Raw genomic sequence first — 13,487 nt, 5'->3', positions numbered from 1 at the left:
GATGTAAGAGCTGAAGGTTGAGGGAGAAGGAAATGTGTGGAAAGAGTCCAGCACTTCTGGGGTTATAGATTCTAAACTTGATTTTCAAACCTAAGGGGTGAATGCAAACATGACTTTATGGTCTACCACCTGTTTTCCTGGGTGTAAGTGGGCCAGGTACAGGAGCGGTCATGGCTCCAGGAAACGTCCAATACTAAGTGATCTCTTCAACATTTAAAAAATGCTTTATAGGTTACCAGAATTCCTTTGTAAACCTTACGGACAAAATTAGCTACTTGAGCTTTTGTCTTGAACATAATGATTATTCTTAAGGCCGGTTGAGTGGTCAAAACTTTGTTTTCATTGATTTGAAAGAAAGTTGTTTATTTGTTCTGAAAACTGCCATCCAGAAGCTTTAATGGAAACTTCTAATAGCCAAAAAAAAAAGGTAGAGATATCCAATATTTCCCAAACAGAGCTCTTTAGAACATCAGTTGGTCTTAACAATACATTTGTGGTTAAACATTGCCCATAGTTGCTAAGACAGAGTTGTTTCACCTTTTATTTTTAAGTACAAGAATTTTTCAGAGCCTTTGCTATTGTCAGATGGGCATTATGAATCTGCAAGACCGGGATTCACTGGGCAGTGTTCCCCAAACACTCGTGATTCCAAGAGACACTTGCTTTTTTTTTTTTTTTTGCAGGTGCAAAAATAATTTATTGTAAATGTTTTCAAAGTCATTCTCCATTAAAATTCTTCATTATATTCCAAAAAGTACAATTACACTAAAAGATTCACTTTTGACATGTAAAAAGTAAAGAGGAAGAAGAAAAATTCACTAATTTAAGGAACTATCCTTATAATGAAACAATGAGTTATAATACATGGAGACACTTGCTTTTAATGACACATGATTTGGGAAGTTCATAGTATAAGTACATAGTATAAGGCATAACTTGAGGTTTTACTAAAACTTCCAAGATCAACTCATAACAGCTTTGCTGATAGGAAGGAAAGATTAGATTAGATCACAAATGATTTCATGTCATAGCAGTTTACTATAATTGCACAAAGAAAAGTCACTTCACAAAGAAGAAATATGATCAGTCAACAAATATATGAAAAAATGTTCCACACTTCTAGCAATTAGAGAAATGCAAATTAAAACTATACTTAGATTTCATCTCACTCCAGTCAGAATAGCAATTATCAAGAATACAAGCAATAATAAATGTTGGCGAGGACATGGGGAAAAAAGTGCACTCATACATTTTGGGTAGGACTGCAAACTGGTGCAACCACTCTGGTGCAACCACAGAGAAAACTTGGAATGGATCCACCATTTGACCCACTCCTGGGTTTATACCCAAAGGACTTAAAATCAGCATACTATAGTGACGTGGCCACATCAGTGTTTATAGAGCTCAATTCACAATAGCTAAACTATGGAACCAACCTAAGTGCCCTTCAACAGATGAATGGATAAAGAAAATGTGGTACATATACACAATGAAATATTACTCATCCATAAAAAATGAAATTATCACATTTGCCAGTAAATGGATGAAACTGGAGAATATCTTGCTAAGTTAAATGAGCCAATCCCAAAGAATCAAAGGCTGAATGTTTTCTCTGATATGCAAATGCTAATTTCACAATAAAGTGTGGGAGTTGGGGAAGAATAGAAGTACTTTGGATTAGAAAAAGGGAAATGCAGGGAAGGGAGGAAAGAGGGGGCTAGGAATAGGAAAGCTAGTAGAATGAATTGGATATTACTATCCCATGTGCATATATGATCACATGACAGTGCAGTTCTACATCATGTACAACCAGACAATCCATATATGTATAATATATCAAAATATCAAAATATGTTCTACTATCATGTTTAATTGGAACAAATTTAAAAAACAAAGAAGCTCAGAGATACTGTTCATGATTGTCCAGCATTTAAATTAACAGGGCTACAAGCAGAACCCCAAGTTTTATCCCATAAGAATTAGACTGTGTTTAAATTATACCTATATATCTATTCTTAAATTATACCTATATAAATATTTTTATTATTTTAATGCATTTACATATACATAAATACATGTATATATTTGTTTCTAAATATATATGCATGTTTTATTTTGTTCTAAATCTGCTTGCTATATGTTTTATAATTGGAGTGAACATAGGTTCTGTTCCAAGCGATTGGAGATTTTTAAATGTCAACAAATATAAGACAATAAGATAATGAACTGAGTAACCTTGTAATGTCCCTCCTGAGCATAAGAATCTGATATCCATGTGGATAATCTGATTTATATTACATCTTCACATTGCAAATAAGTCATTTTAATCTTTTACTTGTAGAGGAAGAAAAGTATGCATTTGTCAACTGGATAAACAAAGCCCTAGAAAATGATCCCGATTGTCGCCACGTCATCCCGATGAATCCAAACACCAATGATCTCTTTAGTGCTGTTGGGGACGGCATTGTCCTTTGGTAAATAAACTTCCTCTTGGTTTCCAAAGAATTGCCCATTTTCTGGAATGTCACAAGTAAAAGTGTTCATCTTGGGCCACTTCCTTTGGTGCTCAGCTGTGATGGGTATACTTTTATGGACTTTTTAATTTGACTGGATCCAGGAGAGCAAACGAATTTCAGAAGCAATTTATAATGAAAAAAAAAACAACTATTTCTTGGATGGAGAGGAAGGATGCTTAGCTCTCTATATAGAGAGCTAAGCATAAACAGAGGGCAAGGGGAGGGGAGAGACAGGCAAGGTGAAAGGTGGCTATTTTTAGAATATGTGCCATTTTATTTCAACTGAGCATGGCCTAATGTGAGAGCAGATAGTCTTAAGAATAGCAGGAAGGTAATGGAAACAGTCCAATACACATTGTATTTCTTAAGCAAAGAGGCTTTTAAGTGGTATACACAAATACTCAGATACACAGGGCACCTGGGAAAGGGGGATGTATTCTCTCCACAAGAGAGCTCTGAACACGATGGTCAGTTCAGGATGGGTATTTGAGGGTGGGGTACTAGAATCTAGGGTCTTGTGCATGCTAGGCAAACACTCGACTACTGAGCTACATCCCTAGCCCTTTATTTTATTTTGAGACAGGGTCTTACTAAGTTTCTGAGAACAGCCTCAAACTTGGGATCCTCCTGCCTCAGCCTTCCGAGCAGCTGGGATTACAGGCATGTGCTACCATGCCCAGCTAAGATGGTGTCTTTGAAACTGCCTCTGTAGCTCTCAGCAGCTGCTCTGTCATTGCAGGCTGAGTGTTAGTGAGTGGCTGGAGATAACTCATTATGTGGTGAGCTCAGGAGGGATGGAAAGGATGGGTGGGCAAGACCCTGAGCCTCTCTCCTGTGCTTCACCCAAAGCAATTGTGCTTTGGGTATTTTATTAGATTTTATCATGAGATTAAATTTTAAGGATTCCACTGCTAAAAGTGAAATTTTTAAAAAAAGTTTTAAATCCTAGCCTGCAGGATCAAGTCTGCCTTCTTAGGTTGGCACCCAAGGCATCCCATGGCATTCCTTCACTCTCCTACTTTACCTCCCCAGCCCCCAGGGCATATGGGTAACCAGCCCAGGGTCAGGGCTGCACAGACAACTGAATGAATGACTAAGGAAATCAGCAGACATGCCCTGTGGGTCCCCCACCCCATGCACCCAGCTTGTAACCTATAACTACGCTTTGCCTTCCATTTTCCTTTTAAAAGCACCCTTTTCTGGCCCCTCCTCCTGTGCAAATCCATAGGCCATGGCATTTTCTGGCCTATCCCATCCCCCAGTGATTTCTTCCTTTACTGAACAGAGGACATATTATTTATAATACTTTGGGAACTATTAAAATGTTCTGCTTTTAGAGTATTATGCAACTTTTCATATCCGTACATTTTGTCTCTCTGTAATTGGACTAAAAGCTTTTAAAGGAAAGAGAATCTTGTTTTTGTCAGTCACTCCCCTTCACTATCTCCCAGAGCTTCACTTGTTTACTGCTAGATTTTCATTTCTGAAATGATGCGTTAGGAATATGTTTCACATAATTTGTAGTATAGAACCTTTTATTTAAATATACATATACATAAGCATGCCCACACACACTCAAAATATATATATATATATATATATATATATATATATATATATATATATAAAATACATTATTATTCCATGTTATGGAAATATATCACTAAAAATAGCTACACATACAAAAACCACTAGTTGCTTAAAAATTGTAGGAAAAGCTGGGCGTGGTGGCACAGGCCTTTAATCCCAGCAACTCAGGAGGCTGAGGCAGGAGGATTGTGAGTTCAAAGACAGCCTCAGGAACTTAGTGAGGCCCTAAGCAAAACAGCAAGACCCTGTCTCTAAATAAATTATAAAAAAGGGCTGGGGATGTGGCTTAGTAATTAAGCACCCCTAGGTTTAATCCCCAGTGCCAAAAGAAAAAATTGTAGGAAAATATGTTAATGCTGATTTCTCATTAAGAAAGAAATAGTCATAGTTGCTTTTACCACTTTTTAAAATCCGTGGTATTGTTCCTTTTGGATATTTGTTTTCACTTCCTTTCTTTAAATAAGATGGAGATGACCTAAAGGAATTTTTTTTAGAGGCAGAGGGCAATTGAAGACTAAATGTATACTAACTTGGATAAAATCAGGGTGTTTTTTTTAGTATCAATGATTGCATGCTTTGGATGTCCGATCAATCAATGTATTATTTACTTAAGTGGGGGAAGTTTAGAATTCACTAATTAAATAATTACTATAAAAGGATATGAAAGAGTCATTCATCATATGATTATTAAGGTATTGATCTGATTCAAATAGAAATGTAGGCATTATATAAACTCAGAAGTGTATTGATAGTCTTTTATGTAGTGAGAACAATTTTCATGGCTAAGAAAGCAGAAGTACTCATGGGGTATTTGCTTTGGTCTTCCTCCTGGAATTTTCTAATGTGCTATGGGAGCCAGAGTAATTTTTGTAGCTGTTTTGGGGTATGTGGATAAGAAGTGGAATCCTCATTATTCGCCTCACTAAAATAAGATGGCTTCGGGAACAGTAGCCTTTCCCACAGAGAGTTTGAGTCTTATCAAAATGGCACAGCTGATTTTTATATCCAAGTATGGAGTACACAGATTGTGTTGTGTTCAATTATGATGCTGCTGGAATTCAAATTCAATGTTACCAGGCTTTGTTATGCAGAAATCTGCTTTCTTTAATTTAATTGTTTCCCTTTCAGTAAAATGATCAACCTATCAGTGCCAGACACAATCGATGAAAGAACAATCAACAAAAAGAAACTGACCCCTTTCACCATTCAGGTATGTCTCCACCATTACTTAGTACAGGATGGGTTTGGAAAGAAAGAACACCCATTAAACTAAGTCGTGTTTTTGCAGGAGCTCAAACACTATTCCCCAAACCTAGGCTTTGGACTGGTGATTTGCCATAACTAATGGAGATAGATGAATACATCTCTGTCTTTTCCTTTATCAGTATAGTAGGTGGGAGAGAAGGTGGTGCAGTGTTAGTAGCTGGGGGGGTGGGGGGTTGTATGTTTGTTTGGGCCAATTAGGAGTAAAATTCACATTGGCTAAAGTTTTAACTCACACTCTCCCTGGTAATTTATCTTGGAGTTGATGCCAAATCCATAGCATTTAACTGAAGAGATAATAAGCCTTTCTAGGAAGTGAGGGAGTGAAAAATGGGAAGTTTTCCAACAACCTTCATGTGATGCTGCCACAGCCACCAGTATAATAAATACAACTTGCTTTTATTCCTTCAGTTTGTTAACTGGAACTGTCACCAGCAGATCCTCTCTTATGTTCCAGTCATTTAACATTATTGCAATTCTCTTGCTTAGAAACCATGTCTTCTTACTTCTTAACTCATAAATGATACATTATCTCCTATTTGGGTGTAACCCAAACCCTGTGTACTTTTTAAATGGAAGTGGTGACCAAATTGAGACTCATGATTAAGCATAGAAATGCACTTAATGTTAAATGTTTTCATAATCTTGACCATAAGTAAAAACTGTTTTTTTTTAAATTCATCATTTGAGCACTAGGATAAGAACCCTGGTGCTTTTAACTTATCATAAAAACAACTTTTATACATTTCTGACATTGGTATCTCCTCCTGTATGGACCCAAGGATAATAGACTCCAGCCTGAAAATGTCGTTGCTGCTATTCCAAATGCCTGTGAGTTCCATTACATGTATCATCATTAGTCATAGCCACATATGCTCTACATTCACACACGAGTGCATGTGTGTGCTCAGTTTCCCTAGTTATTATGAATGCTCAGTAAGTTGTTTTCTTAAAAAACCTTCCATCTCTTTCTGGAATTTGATTTGTGTCTTTTTTATTTATTCCTGTAATACACAGTCTGCAAGTCGAAAAGCTAGTGTGTTGGTCTCTTTTATGACTGTAATTTATGACAATAAATGTCTCATTAATGATAGCTAGTGACAGGACAGGGACTTCCCCCAAAGATGCCCTTTTGTTTCTGGCCAGTAGATGCTGAGTGTGTAGGCTTCAGTACAGGGCAAGATGAAGTATAAGACTCATTAATTTCCTGCTGACCAGCATGGGATTTGCAGTTGGGGTGCTGGTTTGACAGAATAGGCCACTGCATAAGCTCGGTGTCTGGATTACTGTATTTTTCCTTCTTGTCATTATTCACTGCACTTCCTCAGTGTTAAAATTAGTGAAGACCATGCATCTAGGCCTGTGAGCATTCTAGAAGAAAAATGTTGTTGTTTGTTGTCAAACAGGAATCATCATTTAGCATCTGCAAAGCAAAAGAACCAAACTTGCATTTTTTTTCTACCTTAGGAAAATTTGAACTTGGCTCTGAACTCTGCCTCAGCCATTGGGTGCCATGTGGTTAACATAGGGGCCGAGGACCTGAAAGAGGGGAAACCCCATCTGGTCCTTGGACTTCTGTGGCAAGTCATCAAGATTGGGTTGTTTGCTGACATTGAACTCAGCAGAAATGAAGGTAGGAGCCAAACCCCTAAGGCTGTGGGTGACCTGGTTCCATTAATGCCCATGTCAGGGACTATCAGAGGATGAGATCAGGAATTCTCAAGTTTAGAAAACTATACAGTTATATTGAGTCCATGGTATTAATGTAACAGATTCTATCCATAATAACCCAGACTTTTTTAAATGACAGAACAAAAGCTTTTTCAGACCACAGACTAATAATTCTGCTTGTTTAGAGCAGAGAGCACAGTCTCACTGCCTGGAACTTCAACCTCAAGAGCTTTTTTTGCCTTTAGATTCTTCATGACAAATATTACTAAGCTTTAACTTACATTTTGTGAAGCAAATCACATTCATATACTTGAGTATATGCACCAGATTGGGAGAAACTTGGTCTGCTTCTTATCAAGACTGTAGAGGAAAGTTGTGGACCATTGGTACAAAATTGCATTTTTGTAGGATGAATAAATCCAGAGATCTGATGTAAAACACAGGATTATGGTTAATAATATGTGTCATGTATTGGTAATTTGCCAGAAAAGTAGATTTTAGGTACTCTTACCACCAAAAGAAAAGGAAAAATAAACACTCATAATGTTGACAGGTTTTGATATTTGCTTGACTGTATGAATCACTTCACTATGTGTAGCAGGATGAGTTTATCAAAGCATCATGCTGTTTACCTTAAATATATACAAGAGTTAGAAAAATTAGAAAAAGACTAGAAAAATTGCACTTGGATTTTTGAAATTCTGAACTAAATATGCAGCTGCCAGCCTTATTTTCTCACCCTCCTGTCTGCATTTAAACAGTGACAGCCCAGTTGCTTAGACAGAGATAGACCTTGACAGGTATCATACTAATCACAACATTACACTTAAGTTTTCAGATTCAGATCCAAACAATATGAATTCTGTACCCAAATTCTAATCTTCAGTTGTAAAGAATTTTTTAATCATTATGTGTAAATCAAAATAACCAATAAAGAACCCTGAGAAATCACCTTGAAACCAATATATTAGACATAATGTAAAGAGAAAAAAAAACAGATAGAAACATTAAAACCCATGAGAAAGAATATTGATTTTTCAAGTTCAAATCAGCTAAATTTAAACCTAATTGAGCAAAAACGATTTATTCATCTGGGGAAACAGAGGAGAATTGATTACATTGTCAGATTGCTATAATTATGCAGGTAAGCATTTGAAATACAAAATACTTATGGTAATAGACAGGAGAACATTGTCATTATCATAAAATTGATCTCTTAAAAGCAAAATGGTTGTCAAATGGTGAAATGTGGTCTGATAGAGGTAGCAGAGCATCCCAAGCCAATGTTCTTGGTTATGTTTGTGACTCTGCCCTGTGTTCTCAGATGTAGCATTGAGATTCTCTGGTGCCTTGTCTTCTCCACATGAAAAATGGGGATAATGAGTAAGCTGCAATAGCACACACCTCCTTTGAGACATAATAGTATTTATTCAATGAGAGAGGCTGTAAGAACCTGTGCACCAGAAAGATAATGCAGCCCTCTGACTTTCCAGCAGGGATCCATGAGAATTACAATGAATCCCCTTAAACACGCCCTGTATTTTTTTTGTTGTTGTTGTTGTTCATTTGTGTGTGTGTGCTTTTTCAGCCCTGATTGCTCTTTTGAGAGAAGGGGAGAGCCTGGAGGATTTGATGAAGCTCTCCCCTGAAGATCTCCTTCTGAGGTGGGCTAATTACCACCTGGAGAATGCAGGCTGCAATAAAATCAGCAACTTCAGCACTGACATCAAGGTAGGGGCAGTGTTATCTGAGCATCACTAACTCCTGCAGTAAAGGGTGTTTTGGGCATCGGTGGAGGAGAGACAGATGCTGGGCCCCCTGTCTTCAGAACTCTAAGGTTCCTCTGGTCCTTTTTTGGAGCCACTCACTGTCCTTCAGAGGGCATCTCTAATTCTGGGCCACACTCACATCTATCCAGAATCCTGGCATAGTATGCAAGGAAGATGAGTCTGGCTTGGAGTTTCAGTATCAGGAAGTAGAGGGACAAGGGTAGGAGAGTGCCAGGCAAGAGATGAGATCACTTTTTAGGTAATATAGGACTCTAATGGCTCTGGTGTCATAAACGGGAGCACCTGAGGGGGATTCCCTTTTACATTACACCAGGTTGACTCTTCTTATTCGACTACTAGTAGCAAACATGGTGTCTCCTACACAACAGGCATGGGTCTAACTGCTGTGTGCATGCATTGACTCACTTAATCCTCACCACTAGCCCTGAGATCAGGATTATTATTCTCTCATTTTACAAATAAGGAAACTGAGATAAGGAGTCCTCAAGGGGAAAGGCTGGGGAGGTGTGCAAGTTTACGAAAAGTTCCATGACCAGGTGAGAAGAGTCAGCTGTTGGCGGCGATGACAGAGGGACCAAGGTAGGACGCACTCAAGGAGCATTTCAGGATGAGCAGAAAGCAACTCCCATAGGAACTGGTGTGAGATGCTGAGGCGCAACACAAGGAGGTATTTCAGTATCCACTTTCTCAAAAGTTAAAGAAGTTTCCTCCAAATAGAGAGCAAAGGAAAGGTCATGTGACCTGCCAAGAGTCCATCAGGCCTATAATTCTTTAGTTACAGGTTCCTGCTGCTTCACCACGAAAACTCAATGGTGCCTGGCACTCAGGGTCCACCAGACACAGGGCTAGTGCAAAGCTTGTGGGTGGAAAGGCCCCCATTCCTTAGGATCTAAGTCCAGTTCACTCTTCTAACCTTATAACTTCCACTGATTATCACATTCTTCTAGCAATAGCCACCGAAATAGGGTTTAGCAGGCACTGGACCTCAGCTCCCTTTGTGATCAACAGCGAAGCCCTTTGATGGTTGTAAAACATTTCAAGCAAAGTTAGGCTGCTTCATTGCAGCCATAAATTTACCAGATTTCTTAGCAAAAAAAAAAAAAAAAAAAAAAAAAGCTGTGCTCTTCAGAAAAATAACCATTCTGAACTTTGGGAAGTGTCTGTCTGAGACAGGCTGAGCACTTACAGGGTTGTGCCCATTTCCAGGGAGCAGCAGAGGCCTGTGCTGCAGGGTGTGTCTGAGGAGCCAGCAGCTTCAGGAGGTGTCTTTAAATTATATAAAATTAGCAAGAACAGAGTATGGGGAGTGAGAAAGGCAAAGTGAAAAAGATGTAGCATCTGGCAGGCAGTTTTTAGGGGTGCCTACCACCTGCATGGAACTTTCACTGACTTCAAAATAGAGAAAAATAAGAGGAGGGGAAGGTAGAAAGAAAGGAGATGAAAACCGTTTCCCCAGGTGCGACATCAGTGGCTCCCATCTTCCCGTTCTCACTTTTCTAATGTCTACGTGGTGAGCAGACATCTGCTCTGCCCAGACCCACCCAGTTTTCAAAATGTTTAGCAGCTGGTTTTCCAGTCTTTAAGAAAAATTAAGATGCTATTAAATGATCTTATTACTTGAAATTCTGTATGCTTTCATTGACTGAGAATAAATTTGTATTTTTAAGACTGTGATTCTGAGAATTCTGTGTCAATAAGCATATTCCAGAATCTAAGAAAACTTGAGAATTTATTACCTATATGCCATCTGTTATAATTAAATTTAACCATTTTTGTAGTTTCTAGAGAAACACTGAATGTACTTGTCATTATAATATTTCTCCTTTGATAAAAAGACTTCTTGTTAATGCTTCAACCTTCTGTCTTTGAAATCTTTATTTTTCTTTTGCTGATTGTCCATTTAAATGTATTTTTAAACTCTGCTTTAAACTTCTGCTTCCTTTTTCTGTCACTTTTTTTTAATTAAACCTTAGCTGACTGACTTCTACAGCAATATAAAGGTATATATATTTTCCTGTATATAATTTAATATGCAAAAATAAGTTATTTTTCTCCCCTGTGGATGACAAAAAAAATATGCTCCTTTGGGTTGCCTTTTGTATATGTCCTGTATTTTTAATTGTTAAACTACTTTAAAAAGGAAAGAAAATGCAATATGCAACCAAATAAAATATTCAAATTAGTGAATGTTTCTAGCTTTGGTAATTAACTGACATTCTTGAATGACAGTGTAATAAGAAATAAAATGTTTGCTTTGGGGAAATCATTGTAGAGCTAAGTATGTAATTAGCTGTGCTGTTTTGATACCATAATTTCTTAATTTTTCACAGGATTCAAAAGCTTATTACCACCTGCTTGAGCAGGTGGCTCCCAAAGGAGATGAAGAAGGTATCCCTGCTGTCGTTATTGACATGTCAGGACTAAGGGTAAGACAACAGACATGTGTTTACTTTAGTTACTTCATTGCTGTCTGCATGACCCCTTCTCTGGAGTCCTGCTTAAATCCTTATTAAACTATTAAAAACTGTCAACAGTTTTCAATAATAATTGTGGAAAACTGAATTTACAAATAAAACATTAAAGAAAGAAACAAATGTTAATGAAATGCTGGACTTCTTTATATGTCCTTCATCCCACAGGCTTTAAACACCAACACAATTCTGCATGTTAATATGTTAGCTCCCCCCACCCATTTAGTTTTATTTTATTTTCCATTGACACATAATAAATATAACATGTGTGGGGTACAGTGTGGTGTTTCAATGCCTAGATCCATGGGGTAATGATTAGGAGCAAGTCCTTCAGATTTGCCACCACTTTTAGTAATACTGACTTTGAGAAGTGGCCTTGTCCATTTGTGGGCTTTGTTTGATATCACTGGACTTAAATCCAGTGAATTAATATCAAATTCAACTCATTCCTGAATGAGAAATAAAGTAAAAGCAAATAAGAAGTAAAACTCACAGAAGGCTATTGTCATCAACCTAAGAAATAATTCAAAAGCTCTGTTTCTAAAAATTGGTGCTTTCTTAGAGTTTATGAGAAGTAGACCATATTTCAAAAAATTTTAGCCTTAAGACTGCTTACAAATGACTGAAGATGCTCTACAGTTATTTGGGCGTGTGAAATTAGTGGTTCTCAATCTTCAAGAGCCAAACAGATGTCCTAAATTTTTCAGTGATAATATACAGTTCACTCTTATTAGCTGATATTTATTTTGTTTGGGTATACCAACTCAGTGTGGGACATCAGGTATTCTTATTGACAGTTGTAAATATCTGTTATGAATTAGAAACAGGAATACAAATTATTATTTAATAAACTTTATAAATAGACCAAAAACTCAAGAAGTCTATGCCAGAATGTAATAAAAAGGAAGCTTGATGACTTAAAATAATTAAGATAAACTCAAACAGTAAGATTTCAAAAATCCGCTGAATTTCTTTAAAAACAGAGCAACCTACCATTCATCTGAAATGGCTCTAGATAGAGATGAGAAGTCTCAATTGCCTATTTCTGAGATTCTTTTTACTTGGGACTTTCTGATTTGAGTGCAGGTACATGTAAGTAATAATGTGTTGTTGCTATGCATCTGTTGGAGACACATTAAGGATTTTCAGTGGAATTCCCATTTCTTTTTCACCTTATACACATCCACATTGTGCATGGGGAGTCTTGACCCAGCCTTGAGATGTCCTTTTTCATTGCAGGAGAAGGATGACATCCAGAGGGCAGAATGCATGCTGCAACAAGCAGAAAGGCTGGGCTGTCGGCAGTTTGTCACAGCCACAGATGTTGTCCGAGGAAACCCTAAGTTGAACTTGGCCTTTATAGCCAACCTCTTTAATAGATACCCTGCCTTGCACAAACCAGAGAACCAGGACATCGACTGGAGTGCTCTCGAAGGTAACTATAAACCAGTTGCTTAAGCTATTTGGGGAAATGCTCCCGAATCTAATGCAATGACAACTCAGAATCACCTCCGAAGAAGATAAAAAATCCCCCACTCCTGCAAATAGCACACCAATTCTCTGATTACATCAAATAGAATAAATTAATCAAGTCAATTATAGCCAAGCAGGAATAATCAAATACGATCATTTCACATCCATTATATTCAGGTTTCATCCATTATCAGAATTAAGTGTTTCAGGGAAGACAATGCATTTAACTATTGGATGAAATCAATCCTGAGCTCCAAAAACCTAATTTATGTTCTTAGACTACGTTAATTCCTAGAAACAAGAAATAGCTACCACTCAAATATATAAAAATGATATTTAATTTATATCAGGATAAGCTTTCTGTTTTCATTTTATTTCTTTTATTTGGATTATTAGCAGCACAGAACAGTAGTTTGGGGCAGAATCCTTGTATCTTGCAGGTTTAGTTATCCTAAGATTGGACAAAAAGCACATGGTTTTAGTTAACTTCTACCAGCTAAAAGTGCCAGAGATGGGGCTGGGGTTGTGGCTCAGCAGTAGAGCACTCGCCTAGCACGTGCAAGGCACTGGGTTCAATTCTCAGCACCACATAAAAATAAATAAATAAAATAAAGGTTATTATGTCCAACTACAACTAAAAAATATATATATTTTTTTTAAAAGTGCCAGAGATATTTACTTATCCTTATTTTTTTACATCATGAACTAACCCC

General features: G+C 37.4%; 1 protein-coding gene across 6 annotated transcripts in view; it reads left to right on the top strand.

The window, feature by feature from the left end:
- Positions 1-13,487, top strand: part of Lcp1 (lymphocyte cytosolic protein 1) — an 80,731-nt gene that overhangs the window by 50,958 nt on the left and 16,286 nt on the right. For 5 of the 6 annotated variants that reach the window (XM_021720795.3, XM_040281511.2, XM_021720796.3 and 2 more), the window contains 7 exons: positions 2,342-2,474; positions 5,235-5,316; positions 6,837-7,002; positions 8,629-8,771; positions 10,804-10,830; positions 11,161-11,256; positions 12,541-12,736. In XM_021720795.3, the coding sequence (XP_021576470.1) occupies positions 2,342-2,474; positions 5,235-5,316; positions 6,837-7,002; positions 8,629-8,771; positions 10,804-10,830; positions 11,161-11,256; positions 12,541-12,736 (843 nt within the window). The remainder of the gene's footprint in view (positions 1-2,341; positions 2,475-5,234; positions 5,317-6,836; positions 7,003-8,628; positions 8,772-10,803; positions 10,831-11,160; positions 11,257-12,540; positions 12,737-13,487) is intronic. The other variant, XM_005341248.5, reaches the window with a different exon arrangement.

This window comes from Ictidomys tridecemlineatus, chromosome 6 (assembly GCF_052094955.1).
Source record: "Ictidomys tridecemlineatus isolate mIctTri1 chromosome 6, mIctTri1.hap1, whole genome shotgun sequence".
NCBI classification, from domain to species: Eukaryota; Metazoa; Chordata; class Mammalia; order Rodentia; family Sciuridae; genus Ictidomys; species Ictidomys tridecemlineatus.
Note: the sequence above shows the minus strand (reverse complement) of the source record. Positions and strands in the feature narration are given on the sequence as shown.